At 34.6% G+C, this 16,319-nt stretch overlaps 3 protein-coding genes across 5 annotated transcripts; 2 read left to right on the top strand and 1 right to left on the bottom strand.

Moving 5' to 3' along the window:
• Window positions 1-128: 128 nt before the first annotated feature.
• Window positions 129-11,968, bottom strand: si:ch211-28p3.4 (E3 ubiquitin-protein ligase TRIM21). Its single transcript, XM_026276456.1, has 7 exons — window positions 11,907-11,968; window positions 2,815-3,097; window positions 2,624-2,719; window positions 2,275-2,508; window positions 1,636-1,655; window positions 1,186-1,328; window positions 129-995 (listed from the first exon to the last, which is right to left on the bottom strand). The coding sequence occupies exons 2-7, from the start codon at window positions 2,836-2,838 to the stop codon at window positions 418-420; spliced, it is 1,095 nt and encodes a 364-aa protein (XP_026132241.1). The 5' UTR covers window positions 2,839-3,097; window positions 11,907-11,968; the 3' UTR covers window positions 129-417.
• plekhs1.4 (pleckstrin homology domain containing S1, tandem duplicate 4) lies at window positions 5,446-8,210 on the top strand. Of its 2 annotated transcripts, XM_026276461.1 has the most exons (11): window positions 5,446-5,491; window positions 5,725-5,744; window positions 6,093-6,142; window positions 6,225-6,319; window positions 6,396-6,511; window positions 6,855-6,989; window positions 7,202-7,277; window positions 7,378-7,437; window positions 7,682-7,729; window positions 7,881-7,982; window positions 8,076-8,210. In XM_026276461.1, exons 3-11 carry the CDS (start codon window positions 6,136-6,138, stop codon window positions 8,133-8,135), a joined length of 699 nt encoding a protein of 232 aa, XP_026132246.1. In that variant the 5' UTR covers window positions 5,446-5,491; window positions 5,725-5,744; window positions 6,093-6,135; the 3' UTR covers window positions 8,136-8,210. The 2 variants fall into 2 exon arrangements, with proteins under 2 accessions (XP_026132246.1, XP_026132248.1); XM_026276463.1 differs by lacking the exons at window positions 5,446-5,491; window positions 7,682-7,729 and having other exon boundaries at window positions 5,564-5,744.
• On the top strand, window positions 9,622-13,820 carry plekhs1.3 (pleckstrin homology domain containing S1, tandem duplicate 3). 2 transcript variants are annotated; one of them, XM_026276458.1, is made up of 12 exons: window positions 9,622-9,725; window positions 10,084-10,131; window positions 10,230-10,330; window positions 10,407-10,504; window positions 10,600-10,752; window positions 11,359-11,431; window positions 11,636-11,809; window positions 11,920-12,005; window positions 12,127-12,183; window positions 12,618-12,710; window positions 12,857-12,989; window positions 13,073-13,820. In XM_026276458.1, the coding sequence occupies exons 2-12, from the start codon at window positions 10,107-10,109 to the stop codon at window positions 13,136-13,138; spliced, it is 1,059 nt and encodes a 352-aa protein (XP_026132243.1). In that variant the 5' UTR covers window positions 9,622-9,725; window positions 10,084-10,106; the 3' UTR covers window positions 13,139-13,820. The 2 variants fall into 2 exon arrangements, with proteins under 2 accessions (XP_026132243.1, XP_026132242.1); XM_026276457.1 differs by having other exon boundaries at window positions 10,227-10,330.
• The last annotated feature ends 2,499 nt before the right edge of the window (window positions 13,821-16,319 follow it).

Below are 16,319 nucleotides of genomic sequence, written 5' to 3'. Positions count from 1 at the left end.
GCCTTTTTTCAAAGCATTTACAGACTACTGTCAGAGGTTTAGGTTTGTTAAGATTTTAAATTGTTTTTGAAAAGTACAATTTACAAAACTGATGTATTTGTAATTAATCCCTATGTTGGTAAAGCTTTCAGTAGATATCAGTGTCCCATGTACCTTTTAGAAATCATTATAATATGCTGATTTGATGCTGAAGGAATATTTCTGACTATTATTATCAATGTTGAAAAAAGTTGTGCTGCATAAATATTTCATGAAAACCATGGCATATTTATTCAGGACTAGAAAAGAAAACAGCATTCTTTGTTTACACAAGAACAATCTTGTGTGACATTATGAATATCTTTTCTGTCACCTTTAATCAATTTAATGCATCCTTACTGAATAAATGAATTAGACCCCAACCCTCGTCGGTTTCCATTACAAGAATGGGGTGGATTTCGAAGCATCGCATATAAGCAGTGGTTTCCTGTTGGTCTCCTGGTTGTCGTGACCAGGACAGACAGCCTGGTAGAGTAAGTCTGTGAAGGTCCCTGCACAAAAACTGTACAGGGGCGTCATGGTGTCAGCCCCCAAGAAGCAAACCAAACCTCCTTCTGAGCTGGAGAATATGCCAATGCGCTGAAAAGTTATCCCACTTACATGGGTAAGCTTTTGGGGAACGCCATTGTGCCAGGCCGTGTAGTCGCCATTTAAATATTCAATGCACCAGGACATAGGGCCCCGGCCCAACCAGCAGTCCTCCTCTCCACCCTTCCTAGGGATGTTGGGGTATGTGAGCCCTAGTTCCCAGTATGTCTTACCAGTAACCTGCACCTCCCAGTAGTTGCGAACATCTGTGAAGCCCTTCCTGCTAATCACATTCAGGGTGTTGTCAAATCGAGAGGGGTTTTCAGAAACGTCCTGCCAGGTATCAGTGTAAGTGACTGAGTCGCCCTCAGGGGAAATAATAAGCTTTGGGTGAGCGGAGTCAGGATCCAGAACAACTTTTTGTGCGTCTGAGAAATGGAAAGTGCCAAAGGCATCGTATAATTACAAACTATATTTAGAAACGAATCCCTTGTGAGAGATATGAGGAAAACATTGCTAGGAAACATTGTAGGGATTTTCAAACATGCTTAGGTTTTACATGCTTAAAGCGATATACTGTAGTAATAATTTTCATGTAAAAAATGTGTAGAGCCTCACAGCTTTGGAAGAGTTTCTTGGTGACAGGAACCTGAGAGCGTATGAACAGCAGCAGATTGATGGTTAAGCCGAGCAGCTGTTCATTCTTAAATTCGTCCATCTGTATGAACTCTGGATCTGTCTTCTTCAGAGTCTCCATTATCCTATAAACAAGGAAGAATACAGTATGTGAGAAAGAAAAAATACTAATTCCGCGAAAGCAGGAAAGACTGTTGTGCGGAAACTTCAGATCGCATGCTTGATTTAATGCATGACGCAGTTTACTAAACAATTTTTCACGTCTCACAAATGAAAACATGCATTGTCATAACACGTAAAACACATTAAAAAAAAATAATACATGGTCAAATGTTCCAGAAACGCTGGGGTGTTACATACTTTTAATTTTACATGCTTAAATTTCTGTCATGGACCCAGAAACCAAAATCCCAAAACTGCAACACTACTTACCTTTCCTCCATCTCTGACATCTGTAAGAAAAGGAGATGGAGAAATCATGGTTGAAAAAGTGAACACTTCCACACTGCAAACCCAATTTTATTAAATTGTGCAGCCGCATACAAGGGATTTGTTTTAACTGAGCTATACAAAATAGAAAAAAATATATTGCAAAATTATTTTCAAGGCTAATATAGTTAACATGCTTAAGAGAATAAATATATTTAACTTTACATTCAAAAAGGATATACAGTACACTGCCATCCAAACATATGGAGTCTCTCTATGCTCACCAAAGTTGCATCTTTTGGATCAAAAATACACATGGTCCTTCAGAAAAATATGCTGATTTGCTGCTCAATTAATATTTTTATTATCAATGTTGAAAATTGGGGAGCTGGAAACAACAAATGTGTACATTTATATTTTAGAATTTTTTGATGAATACAAAGTTCAAATGAACTGTATTTCAAAATGAAATAGTCTATAGCGATGTAGAAGTGTTCACTGTCACTTTTGATCAATTTAATGCATGTTTGCTGAATAAAAAATAATTAAGCAACTTGGGGTTCATTTAAGCATTCTATTACTAACTCTACAGTATTACCATCTGAAAACTACTATAGGACACTGTTCTGGTCTAAAATGCACCTTCTCTTGAACCTGACGTTGATCTTTCTCCATCTGTGCAGACAGTTCACCGAGCTGCTGATCGATTTCTTGCGTGAGGTGGTAGCACTTCTCAATACTGTCCTCAACCGTTCTCTCCATGGCCTCTGTCTCAATATCCAGCTGGCTCAGTGTAATTCTCAGATCCTCGTCCAAAACCCTCTTCATGTCATCATATTTTTTCTTAATCTTCTCTTTTTGAGCTGCAGCCTTGATCTGTGGAATAATAAATCATGCTTAATCAGATACATCATATGGCAGGTCATCTGTCATATTTTAACCAATGCATTTATTATATTTTCAGATATGAATGCAAATTTCACCAACTTACAGTGAAGTCAGATTGTTTTGATGACAGCTTCTTCATTCGGAAAACCAGAATGTCTCTGTGTCTCTTCAGGTGCTCCTGATAGTTTGTTGCGGTGTCCTTGAATGCGATATTTCAAAGTTCAAAATCGAATCAAAAACCTTTATCTGTCACAAATGTCAATTATAACAAACAGAAATCTATTGAATCATTACCTGAGTTTTCTGAGCCTTCATCATTGACTCTCTAGTACCAGTTCTTCACTTACTTTGATTTCTTCTCTTGTTCTTCCAGTCTTATTTTCAACTAGCAAATGACTAGCCTAAGCCCAAACTTTGAGCTTTATATTGTACAGTTAAGATGCCAAGGATGGAGGAGGGGTGACAGTCCATCTGTTGTTCCTGTGCCCTGGGAAGTATTCGAGTTGTACAACTAGGGTCCGTAAATCTGGCTGAAGGACTAAAGGAGCTGTACTGGGTCTGCTGTAGTCTGAGTACACTGTGCACAAAAAGACAGAGGAAGCAGCACTTGTAGCCAAAGAAAGCCTCTATTTATATCACACTCTCACATGGAAGACTTTAAAAAGCTTTGTGGTCACAACACCTAGTATTTGTATGTTTAAATCAAGGTGACCAGCTTAACATTTGAGGATAAACTTGACAGGGTTTACATCTACACACCTGTCTGCATGTGCCACAACTGGGACGAATTCCAAATAGTTCAGAAACACTTATGGAGCAGGTAGCACCAATTATAGGCTTTAGCCATGACCCTGTTATCTCTTGTAATGACCAATACAAATTCTATGAATGGCGTGCGAGTGGGAATGCTTGGATTGAGGCCTGTGCCAAACCACCTGCCGCCTGTCTTTCTACAGCCCTACCATCCCCACACATAATGGGCAGCTTCCTGTAACAGTGCCACTGAGCAAGAGTTATTCAGCCTCAAGCCATTTGATGAGCAGGCGTGCGTAGGAACTGACACAAGTTGGTGATGTCCCATTTATTGATACAGTGCATTTTAAACAGGACTGGAAAGTACGGCGGAGGTAACCGCCTAGTTTCTTTGAAACCGACTCGGGGGAATGTAGCAGGTTTGGTTTTCATTCTTGCATAAATAATGCAAAATGATACTGACACTTTTGTTCATTGATGTGTTAAACTGATTATAGACTGACATCTTGATAATAACATGCATGTCATGCTGTCATTAAGCTGAGACCTTACAATGACTTTACAATAAACAGGTTTTCAAAGGCAAACACGCATCTTCATCATCATCATGTTGTATTGCTTTTTTTCCATCTGCTATAAAAGTTCATTTCAGTAATCCAACTCAAATTGTGAAATGTGAGTATTAAATAAATTCAGTGCACACAGACTGAAGTCTTTGGTTCTTTTAATTGTGAGGATTTGGGCTCATATTTATCAAAATCTCAATAAATTAGAATATGGTGACATGTCATGTCATGTCAAATCAACTCAAAACACCTGCAAAGATTTCCTGGGCCTTCAAAATGGTATCTCGGTTTTATTCACTAGGCTACACAATCATGTGGAAGACTGCTGATCTGACAGTTGTCCAGAAGACAATCACTGACACCCTTCACAAGGATGGTAAGCCACAAATATGTATTTGCCAAAGAAGTTGGCTGTGCACGGAGTGCTGTATCCAAGCATGTTAGCAGAGAGTTGAGTGGAAGGAAAAAGTGTGGAAGAAAAAGATGCGCAGCCAACCGAGAGAACCGCAGCCTTATGAGGATTGTCAAGCAAAATCGATTCAAGAATTTGAGTGAACGGCACAAGGAATGGACTGAGGCTGGGGTCAAGGCATTAAGAGCTCCAACTGGCTATTCCTCTTGTTAAGCCACAGATAACGTCAGAAGCGTCTTACCTGGGCTAAGGAGAAGAAGAACTGAACAGTTGCCCAGTGGTCCAAAGTCCTGTTTTCAGATGAGAGCAAGTTTTTTATTTCATTTGGAAACCAAGGTCCTAGAGTCTGGAGGAAGGGTGGAGAAGCTCATAGCCCAAGCTGCTTTAAGTCCACTGTTTTCACAGTCTGTGATTTTTTTGGGGTGCAATGTCATCTGCTGTTGTTGGTCCATTGTGTTTTTTTAAAAAAACCAAAGTCACTGCACAGTCTTTAAGTAAGCTGGCTTTTAGGCCATCTGGGCTGGTGGCCTTATTCGGCTTTAATTTAGTGAGGCTTTTAGCAACAGCATTCTGTGATAAATATAGGTGAACCTATGGGAAGATTTTTACAGATGTCATCACACTCATCCTTATCATCTACAGTATCAAACCGGCAGAAGAACATGTTCATTTCATCTACAAGACTTTGACTGCAAACTACAGAACTGTTGCTTTTATTGCAACTTTTTCCCATTAAAATTAATTTAACATTAATAATGTTAAATGACTTTTATATGGAGTCATTTGGAAAGTGTGTAAAATCTAATCACCCTAATATTTCAGTGCAGAAGTAAGCCATTTTCTGTGAATGTGCAAGACTTCCGGTTCATTTATTAATAACGAAAATAATTTAGATAATATATTTTAATAATATGTAAATATAAGACACTCCATTTTCTAGTATCAGGCAGTAAAACAAGCTGTTTTGTACAGCTAACAATAGCTGGAAACAGATAACACAGGAACCCAGAGCCAAATAATAAAAAAATGTCTGTGCCCACTCTTATAGGAAAAATAAGGTAGACAACTCTATAAAAACATTGCTCTGTTTGTTTGAGAATCCCGACTAGCATCACGAATCAACTTTGGCTCAACCAATGATGTGAGTGCAGGGCGGGGCTTTCTGTTTTTATAATCAGTGGAAGACAGGTTGAGTTCAGTTCAGTGGTGGCAGAAATGTCTTCACCTTCAATGTCTGTTTGTAAGTATGTGGCAAAATGCAATCTGTGACAATAGTGTATGTTATATCACAGAGATAATATAGTCTCACTTTATTTAAACAGTAAGTGCAAAAAGTGGGTTTAAACTTGACAAGTTTTTCTCGTTTGAGTACACGTCTCAAATCACCGCCTTCCCTGTGACATCACTTTCAAGGGTTTTCACCTAAAGTATAAACTTCCTCATCCATTTTAACCACATTTTGTGTTCTTACAGACAGGGAACATCTATAGCAGGTACAGAAACTATATTTTTCAGTCAAATAATAATATAACAATCACAATATTTTTTATTAAAACAGCATGCTTCTTTGGTATAATTTTGATTTCTGCATCAGAAAGGTAAAATGAATGAAATTATGCAGCCTGATTGACAATATATATGACAGCATCAATGATAGCAAACTACATCTGAAGTCATCATTTAGTATATTTTATATACACACCATTTAAGTAAATATTTCAAGCAAAGCTACATTTAGGTCAGCTTTGCACCCAGTATATACTGTACCATTTAAAAAACTTTGGCACTTGAAATCATTATGCTGACTATGCTGAATTAACCACAGCTTATTCTGTTCTCAGGCTCACACTGACAGCATCCCATTACTCACGCCAACTGAAAAAAATGGCAGGTGTGTTCTTTTAAAGCTCTTTGATCTGTGTTAATAAAACTAACGTGTTGCTTTGTTTTAAACAGACTCTTTATCTCTGCAGATAATAACTATGCATTTTACATACATGGAGCCGAGGAACAAGTGTGTTCTGGATACCTTTACAAATCTCCGCCGGAAAATCAGTTCAAGTCCCAGGTATTTTAAAGGTGTTTTACCTTTAGTAAAACAGGACAGGTTACTATACAGGTTACTTTTTTTGTTTTTGTTGCAGAAATCTTGGAAAAGGAGGTTTTTTGTTCTTCTAAAGTACACGGATAACATATGCCAACTTAAGTACTACAAAAATGAAGAGAAGAACAAAACACTGGGAGACATTGACTTGTCTAGGTATGTCCATTTTTTGCACTATTTATTCAATTAAATTTATGCATTTAGCAGACGCTTTTATCCAAAGCGACTTACAGTGCATTCAGGCTATCAATTTTTACCTATCATGTGTTCCCGGGGAATCGAACCCCCAGCCCTGCGCTTAATAAGGCAATGCTCTACCAATTGAGCTACAGGAACACTATTATTTATAACCAACTGGACTTCTGTCAAATGCCACAGTACCTTACCAGCAAAATATCTCTTCAACATTATAGTTTCACATGAAAAACTTTCCATTATAATAAGTATTGCACAGTAAGACTACAGAAGAATGAATCTTTTTTTTTTGTCAACCCTTTAGAGTCACATACATGTTCTTGAACCCCGAGATGCATACAATGTGGAAATGGATTCATAACAACTTCAGATGTCCTTCTTCGTGTGTAATGTTTATTAGAGTACCAGAAAGAGACTACTTCCTTATAGGAGAAAACAGGTTTGTTCTGAATGTATTTGCTTTGTTTAGAGCAGTGATTTATTGTTTGTTTTTTGGTATAAATTGAGTGGGAATATTTTATAAATATGCATATAAAAAATGTATTAGTAATGAATTACAGAAATGTAATTTAAAGTTTAAAATCAAGTCAAGATATGATTTAAGAATGTTTAAATATTCTCTGAAAGATGCAATATAACATCTTTGTGCAGTTGGGAGATGGACAAATGGTCTACTGCTTTATTTGACATCTTAAACCATCGTCCACACAGACTGTTGGATCCCAAGGTAATGTTTTGACATTTCTTAGTAACTGTCTCTCATTCATTTTGTACACGTGTGCATGGTTTACAAAATACTTATTTAAGCTGAATCATCTGTCACACAGACATTTGGGTTGAAGAGACACATCAGTGAACCTCTGCAATCAGAAAATGACAATAAGCAGGTATGCTAGCACATGGACAGGGCTGCAAAAAATAGGTTTGGTTAATATTGCCAGCTCGTATTACAGGTTTTATGATCTTTAATGATTCCTGTCTTTAGAATTCTATTTACTGCCCAATGCAAAGTTCCCCAGCTATTGTTGAGAATCTTTTTTTTTTCTTTTTAAGGAGATTTGACTGTGATTTAAAACAATAATCAGCTCTTATAATTGCTACATTTAACTTTTTTGTTAAATGACTATACAGACTAAAACAATCCGACTGTTGTCTGGAGAGAGAGAGGGAAAAAAACAGGTTTGCTAAATTTAGAAACATTGCTTGTTGTTCTTATACTGGTTAACCCTTTGTTGTCTGTTTTTTTTTTTTTTTTTAATTCATTTGCATCTGTGAAATAATGTTACAAGACAAGAAAATAATATCATCATCAATATTGTGCCAATAACAGAAACCTGAGTGGGGTCAAACAAAATATGTTACACATGATCTGCCATCATCTGCGACCAATGAACCCATCTACAGTTCTCCGATAAAACTGAAGAGTATTAAGGTAGATACATGCAACCAATACAAGAGGAAGCACAAACTTATACACCCAAACGTATTTATCTAATATTTTAACTTTTTTTTTTACTCATGGCAGACTGAAATAACAACAGAAATAAATCATGAAAATTATGAAACGGATGACCTTTCAGAATAAATATAACAACTCAAGCTTCATCCTCAACTCAAGCTTCATCCTCAACTCCAGCTGCTACTGTCACAACAGACCAACATATATATATATATATATATATATATATATATATATATATATATATATATATATATATATATATATATATATATATATATATATATATATATATATAATATAATATATATATATATATATAATATATATATAAATGACAACATTTTGGAACAAATGTATATTATTATAAACTGCTTTGATGTGAAAAGTAAAGAAAAGAAAATGTACATGTACAGTATGACCTGTTTTAATGTGCACATTAAAACTATACTGTATGTTCTTTCAATGTCAATATTTTGTCTTTTAATAACAGATTTCTAGTACTAGTTTTATTGACTTAAGTGTGTGTGTTCTCTTACACAGAGTTTCAGAACTAACTGACATCTTATATATCTTGATCTCCTAAAATTTTTAGTTTTTGCTTATTACACAAACAAATTAAGTGCATTACTTTTCTTTGTGTATTTTATGTATGTGCCATTTTGATTATAAAGGTTTCTTATTATAAAATCTTTGCTTCCGGTATTTATTCCAATTTGTCCTCAAAATCAGAATTTATCTGCATCTATGCATTCTATGCAAAGTACTGATAAGATAAATCAGAAGTTTGCATTTATTTTTAGACCAGGAACAAAAGCAACAATGAAAAATGTTCTCACATTTACAACTAAACTAATCAATAGTTTTAGCAGAGAGTGAGTTTATCACACTGTTCAAAACACCTCAATGACACAATAAAAATCTAGATTTCTTTTTATGTTTTACTTATATGAAAAATATAATCTCTTAATTACACAAATCCCTATAATGCATATTAGATCATTAGTTGATGTTCTTTCAAATAATGTCATGCCATTTTATTTGTTAAATGCTGTTTTAACAGACTACCACACATTTACTTAACTGCTGGAGATAATAAAAACCATACAAAAATAATGAAAACACCTTATCACTCCCAACGCCAACTCAACCTACCAAGAGCATGTTACATTTGAAAAAAAAAACAAGGGTGGAGGAAAGACAACTACAGTAACTTTAGAGTATTTACTGAAATACATCAGACAAGATTTCCCCATAAAATTCCCGGAAGCACACAAAGAAAGTATTTTTTTTTATTTTTCTTTGGCACAGTAACTTAAGTCACCTATTGCATTCCTAAGTGAACCAAGTGTTTATATATAACCAAATAAATTACAATGAGTATAAGACAATGCATGTATACTATATGTTAACATATTTCAGTCGCAACTGTGTGTGCTTCAGAAGTTATATTTCTTTTTGTAGTACAATGTTTTGTACAATACCACACTGCCATGAACACACTTGTCTGGTAATTTCCACAAACAAATGACAGAGCCAAAAGGGGAGGGATTCCTTCACCTGAGCTCACATATAACCAGAAACTCCTCCTGTTACCAGCACAACACTCTGGAAGAGACAAAAGACCTCTAGCTTCCTCCTAAACTGCCATCATAACATACACATCGTGAGAACTGAATAACTTATCAGAGGACACCAATTTTATGTTGACAAAAGGTAAGGCAATAATATTACAGAATATTGCTACTAATATGATGATTCTGCTTTGTGATGCTTTCAGCATGGAAAGAAATCATACTGATATTCTGAAAATAGGAATCTGCATTTAAAAAGACATCATGCAATGTTATTATATTACTTATTATATATTTAAAATATGGTGGAGGGATAATTTTCTTTGCATTTTAACAGGTCTTATTCAGACATTGCTTTTTATATATATATATATATATATATATATATATATATATATATATATATATATATATATATAAATAAATCACTGTTGTTTACATCTGTTTATCAAATATATCAGTGGCTTATAGAAAAACAACCTATTTCACATCTATTTTAGAATAAAAAAGCAACGACATCAGGATGTCCAACAACAAAAAGAAATCAAGTAAGTCTGGCAAACTCTTGAGAAAATAGAATAATCAAGGAATACAATTTCAAAACTCATGAAAGTTTAATGTTGTTTTAATTATGTTTCTGCAGCAGCAACTGCAAAATTTTACAATGAACCAGCGATGGTGGAGGAATTGCACACTGGATACCTGCTCAAGTCCCCCGCTCAACAAAGCCTGATGACTAAAAACATTGTACGTATCATTTTGCATTAAACCTGAAATCAAAATCCTCAGTTTGTGAAATGTAACAGTTTTATATCTGTCACAGAAATCATGGAAGCGTCGTTTGTTTGTGCTCTCCAAGACGGGGGAAGACTACAAGCTGTCATATTATGCAAATGAAAGAAAAGAGATAGAACTTTCAAAGTAAGGAAAAGTCTAAAAGTCATAAATACATTTATTTTGTATATAAATGCCTATAAAAGTATACACTATAATGAGAACATCCTTCTGTTTTAAAGGATCAGCCTGTTGTTTGTTGGCCCCGAGGCACATCAGAAGTGGGAATGGATCCAGAAAAACTTCAAATGTTCTCCATCCTCTGTGCTGTTCTTGAGGGTGGAAGATGACACACCAAAACATACAAGGGACTACTTCCTCATTGGAAAAAACAGGTTTGCCACCATTATTTTATATCATTTTTTTTTTCATTTCCATTACAATATAGCTCCATTAAAGTCAGTAAAATGCAGGCACAAAAAAAGCCTCTATGAAAAAAAAAAAACAATTGTGCCTTTTAGTCCATGTCTATTACCGTAGTTCTGAAGCCATGAATATGTTATTAGTGTAACATATACTGTCGTAGTAAATATACTGTACACATTTAAATTTAGCTATACTAAGCATTTAGTATATTTCCAAAGCATATATAAAGTTTAAATATCAAAACAGACAATACGGAAAGAGATACATGTGTTCAAATTAACTTTTGGTGTTTATCTCATCACATTTATTTAGAGATTCATTTAAAATATTCACTGAGTTGTAAGTTAAATACAATGAAATACAAAATTAAATTAAATTAGAATATTGATTTCATTTTTAACCAGTTTTCAGTTGTTGAGTCTTTAAATTCTGCTTTTAAAGTTAGTTATAAATCATGGAACCGTAATTCTAAAAAATCTTCTAGTTTAAGATTTTCATTTTCATTTGACCTAACCCTAACCCTAAACAAGTGATGTAGTTTTTCATTAGTGTTAAATGTTGTCTTGTGTTATCAGTGCTGATGTGGATGGTTGGCTCAACGCCTTAGTCAAGGTAATGAAGACCCAGAAATCAAGAAATTCCCTTCAGGTAAACATTAAAATATTTCTCTCTTCACATGCAAACTACCTCTCAAAGGTGGACACACCTACTGATTTGAATATTACAATTTCCTGAACAATGAATAACAAAAGAAAACATTGCAATTATGCAGTTGACAATTATTATTATATATACCACTTATTACAAGCATTGCCATTTAAGCATGCTCACATGCTTATTCTTTTCCCACAGGACAACAGATTCAGATCAGCATCTGAACCTCTAAAGAGTTCAGAAGCAAAGGCTGATGATGAGCCTGATGACAGACATTCAGCACCTGAATTAATGCTAACTTACCCGTCACCGCACAACCATTATGACTATCCTCGCAAGCTCAGCGAACCTCCACTACCAGTAGCACTCAAGGTTTTACACATTTATACACAGTTTCTTCAATATACAGTGTGGACATAAATACTCTTAAACTTCCTATTGAAAATATTAATTAAAATAAAACTCAAACCTCTATCTGGCAGATTCCAGTTACTGAGGATGAAGATGATGAGGTCGAGAAGCAGGATGAATCTGCAGAAGACAGTGAATACATGAGCATGGAATCATTGTAAGTGTCTGAGAGCACTTTTAACTGGCCGACTTAAATGTAAAATACATTCGGTTAATAAAATAAAACATTTTAAGAGACATTTTAAGGAACTAATTTTTTTGTGGTCTTTTCTTATTAGGCAAAGAGCTTTGAAAGTTGACAAACAGGATATGGACACTACATGCAGGCAGAAAAAGTAATTTTGAATTCTTGATTCACTGTTATGTACCTTATGCACTATTGTGTCAGTAGAGTGAGATCTGATAAACTCAGCAGCGTTTGTTGCCTTTTGACACACTGTAATTTGTACACTAAGTTCATTGCCCTCAGATGCTACACATAGATTTGATTCTATGTTTATTTAAAGACTAAAAAACAACTCCTATCTTAGAGATGCTGAATAGTGTGTTCTGTTGTTTTGAAAATTCCATTCTTGCTGAACAGGTCTGGTCACGGATGAATGTTAAGATTAAAGCTAACTTGTGGCAATGTTTTAAGCTCTTGCAAATCTTCTCTGAATAGAACAATTCACCTCTACTGTTCCTCATCATTTCCATAGAATTTTCTAGAAGATTTAAGAAAAAAAAATGTGGCATCTGAAATTTATCAATGCATATTTTTATTTTGCAGTGAAGCGCACGCACATGTTGAGAAGGAGATCTGCATTAGTCAAAATGATCTGAAAAACAGTCTGATCCTGACTCAGGAAGAAGGCAAACCATGGTACAACTCTCATTGATAATTAATCACAGTTACTGTTTGAATATCCTGTACCCTTTCCTGACAAAAAACATTAACATGAGAGCAAATTAACAACTTAGATTATATTATGTTTCTCACTGTTGTGCATTCGTCCTGTTCCTCTCCAGTGTCTCTGACTGTCGGAAGATTCAGGACTCGTGTCTCTTCCATAAGGGGGACCAGATCTTGGCCTTCAATGACCTGCTTATAGACACAGTAGAAGAGATACAGACATACGTAAGAAGACTAAGCAAGGATGAGGTAAGACAATGATTCACAGTAAAAGAATGTTTTGTTTTTTTTCTCACTACAGCTATAAATAATTCTACTGGATTTACCTGCAGGTAAAACTCACTATTCGGCGGCTCATAGGATCCCAGCCTCTGCACTCTGAACCATGTCTATCATAAGGAGGACCAGAAACTAATCTCTTGTGAATTCATCAAGATATTAAAATATGTCTGTAGGACATTAAAACTAATTCATTCAAGTCTAATCATACAGGCGGAAAACAAGGTGGAAATGAAGAACAGAAGAGCAGTCAGGTTATCTGAAGTAACTTGTCCTCTTTTGACTGTACATTAATCAAGTTAATGTGTAAAACAATGTGAATGTTAAATTTATTGACCTTTAAATGTCACTGAATAAAAAGAAATAAGATTTAGATGGTATATGTACATGAAACTATGAGTGGTAGTGGGTTTATTAGTTCACATCTGTTAATGTGAAACACGAGTCAAGTATTACTTTATAAGAAGTATGAAGGTTAATTCACGTTGAAAAATGCACAGTGCTAAACTGTTCATGTATTTTAACCTCTTTAAAGATGCACTTTTTTAACAATCTTAATAGTATGAGGTACTTTATATACCGTGTATATACAAGGATTCTGTCATTGTGTATTTTGTTTTCGCAAAGCATTTATCCAGTGAAGTATTGTTTCTAGTCTCTATGCATTGATTCAAATGTCTCGGTCACTCTTTGGATTGATGATTGCTGGATAACATCTAGCCTACATAATGTATATACATGTATTACACTGTATAAAAGCATGCATTTGCACACTGTTCCAATGTGAAGTATAATAAAACTTTTGAAACATTTTTTGCAATTGGTTTATGAATATTTTATAAATGTGCATACATTTAAATAATTAATTCTGTAATAATTTTTTTTTATCATACATTTTTTTAAATAGTCAAAAAGTTTAGATCTGACTAGTCTCTGAAAGATTCATCACCGTTGAATCCCCAGGTAATGCTTTGACATTTCTGATTTAAATTTCTGAGCGGATTTGTCTAATGCATTTCGTATGCAAGTATGCATGTTATAAATTAGTTTCAAGCTAAAACATCTTAATAAACAGCTGTCACACATACATTTGGGTCAAACAGAAACATTGGTGAAACTCCCTCAATCATAAATACACAATAAGCAGGTATGTTGGCACATGGCCATCTGCCGGAGGAAGAAAAAAAATCAGGTTTGCTAATGTAAGAAACATTGTTTGTTATTGTAAAGGGATTTAATTACCCTTTTCTCTGTGAACAGTTCACGCCACTTATTCCGATTCTCAAAAGATGTCATCATATTGGGCCAAAACTAATTTGGGTCATACAAAACATGTTACACATGAGCTGCCATCTTCTGGCATGGTCCATGAGCCATTGAAATGTATTTGAATGACTTGCATTAAAGCAAAGCAAAAATGAATAAAGCACTGCATTGGACACCTCAGTTGTAAATGATGAGATAAACTGCAAAAGTTGCATTAATTTACTGATTCACATCATTTGAACAATAAACTGATTAAAGCAGATGACCACAAGACAATGTTTTCACAGAAAAGTTTGTAGCATATGAAAATATGTACTAAATATATATCTAAAAGGAATGGTGTTTTAAAGCAAATTTTATTTGTTTTAAATTAAATAATTATTTAGACTACACATTTAACCCTTGGAGACACAAAACCAAATGCAGTGAATGATAAAACCTCCTAATCACTCCGAACCCCAACTCAATCTGCCAAGAGTATGTTACACTTGCAAAAAAGCCAGGAAAAGGAAAGAAAGACAATTACAGTATCATTTGAATATTTACTTATTGAGTATGTACATATTTCAGTCGCAGCTTACTTCATATGCTTCAGAAGCAAAATTTCTCTTTGTAGTATCTGGTTTACCACAATACCATGAACATGTTTGTCTGGTAGTTTCCAGAAACAAATAACAGACACGGTCAAAGGGGAGGGAGTCTAAACCTGAGCTTACATATAACCAGAAACTCCTCCTTTTTCCAGCATAATGAATGCTTGGGAAGAGACAAAAGGCCTCTAGCTTCCTCCTAAACTGTCGTCATAACATACATGTTATGAGAACCAAATGACTTTTGACGGTGACGCAAGGTATGGGAATACTTTTACAGAATATGGCTTCTGAAATGATTCTGCTTGTGATGCTTGAAATATGCAAAGAAATATTGCTGAAGCTATTCAAGTGAATTTAAAACTTTCACAAAAACATCATGCAATTTTATTATATAGCATATTATTATATTAAGGAGGGTTAATTTCCATTGCATTTTAATTGTTCTTCTGTTGACATTGCTTTTTTTTTTCTTTTACAAAATCACTGTTGTTTACATCGGTTTATCAGAGGCTTAAACATTTCACATCTGTTTTAGAATTAAAGCAACAGCTTCAGGATGTTCAACAACAAAGTCAACCGTAAAACTCAGATTAAACTGTGTGTCATCAATGTGTTTAATGTTGTTTAATTATTTTTAATTATGAACCAGCAATGGTGGAGGAATTGTACACTGGATACCTGATCAACTCCTACCCCTCTAACAGCCCTGACTAAAAACACTGCACGTCTCATATTGTATTTCATTCTAAAATCTAAATATCTGCAGTCTGTCAAAGAAAACTGGTTTGCTCCCATCATTTAGATCATATTTCTCATTGCCATCACTGCACAGGTCGACTAAAGCTAACATGACAGGCAAAATAAATGAATAACTAAAAATAATTAAATAAATAATATTTTAAGGCTCCATGAAATCAAAATGTAGTCTCTATTAGTTCTGAAACCATGTATATGTTAGTAGTGTAGCATATAGTAGTTAGTAGTATATAGGAAATATACACAAAAAAAAATTGAGCCATGAGAATCACCAAAGCTTTATCAGCATTATTCATTTAGTATATTTCCAAAGCATAATAAAATGAAAAGACAGTGTATAACAATAAAATAAATAAAAAAACGTAAAAAAAAAAAAAAAAAAAACGTACTGCTTACTTTAAGTAGTAACTTAAAGGGGTGATATGATGTGATTTTAAAATGTCCTTTATCTTTGGAGTGTTACAAGCTATTGGTGCATAAAGAAGATCTGTAAATTCTCAAATCCAAAGAGATATTCTTTATAAAAGTTAAGACTTGTCCACGGCCTCCTAAAATGCCTCATTTAAACACGTCCCACGTGTCTACATCACAATGTGGGAAGATTTGCTCAAGCCTGCCAACGGTGCGCACTCAAACCCTCCGTGTGTGATGCTGTGTGTTTCATTTTGAAAGCGACCAGATACTG

The sequence above is a fragment of the Carassius auratus genome, chromosome 12 (assembly GCF_003368295.1).
Source record: "Carassius auratus strain Wakin chromosome 12, ASM336829v1, whole genome shotgun sequence".
Taxonomy (NCBI): domain Eukaryota; kingdom Metazoa; phylum Chordata; class Actinopteri; order Cypriniformes; family Cyprinidae; genus Carassius; species Carassius auratus.
This window is presented reverse-complemented; position numbering and strand designations above follow the sequence as displayed.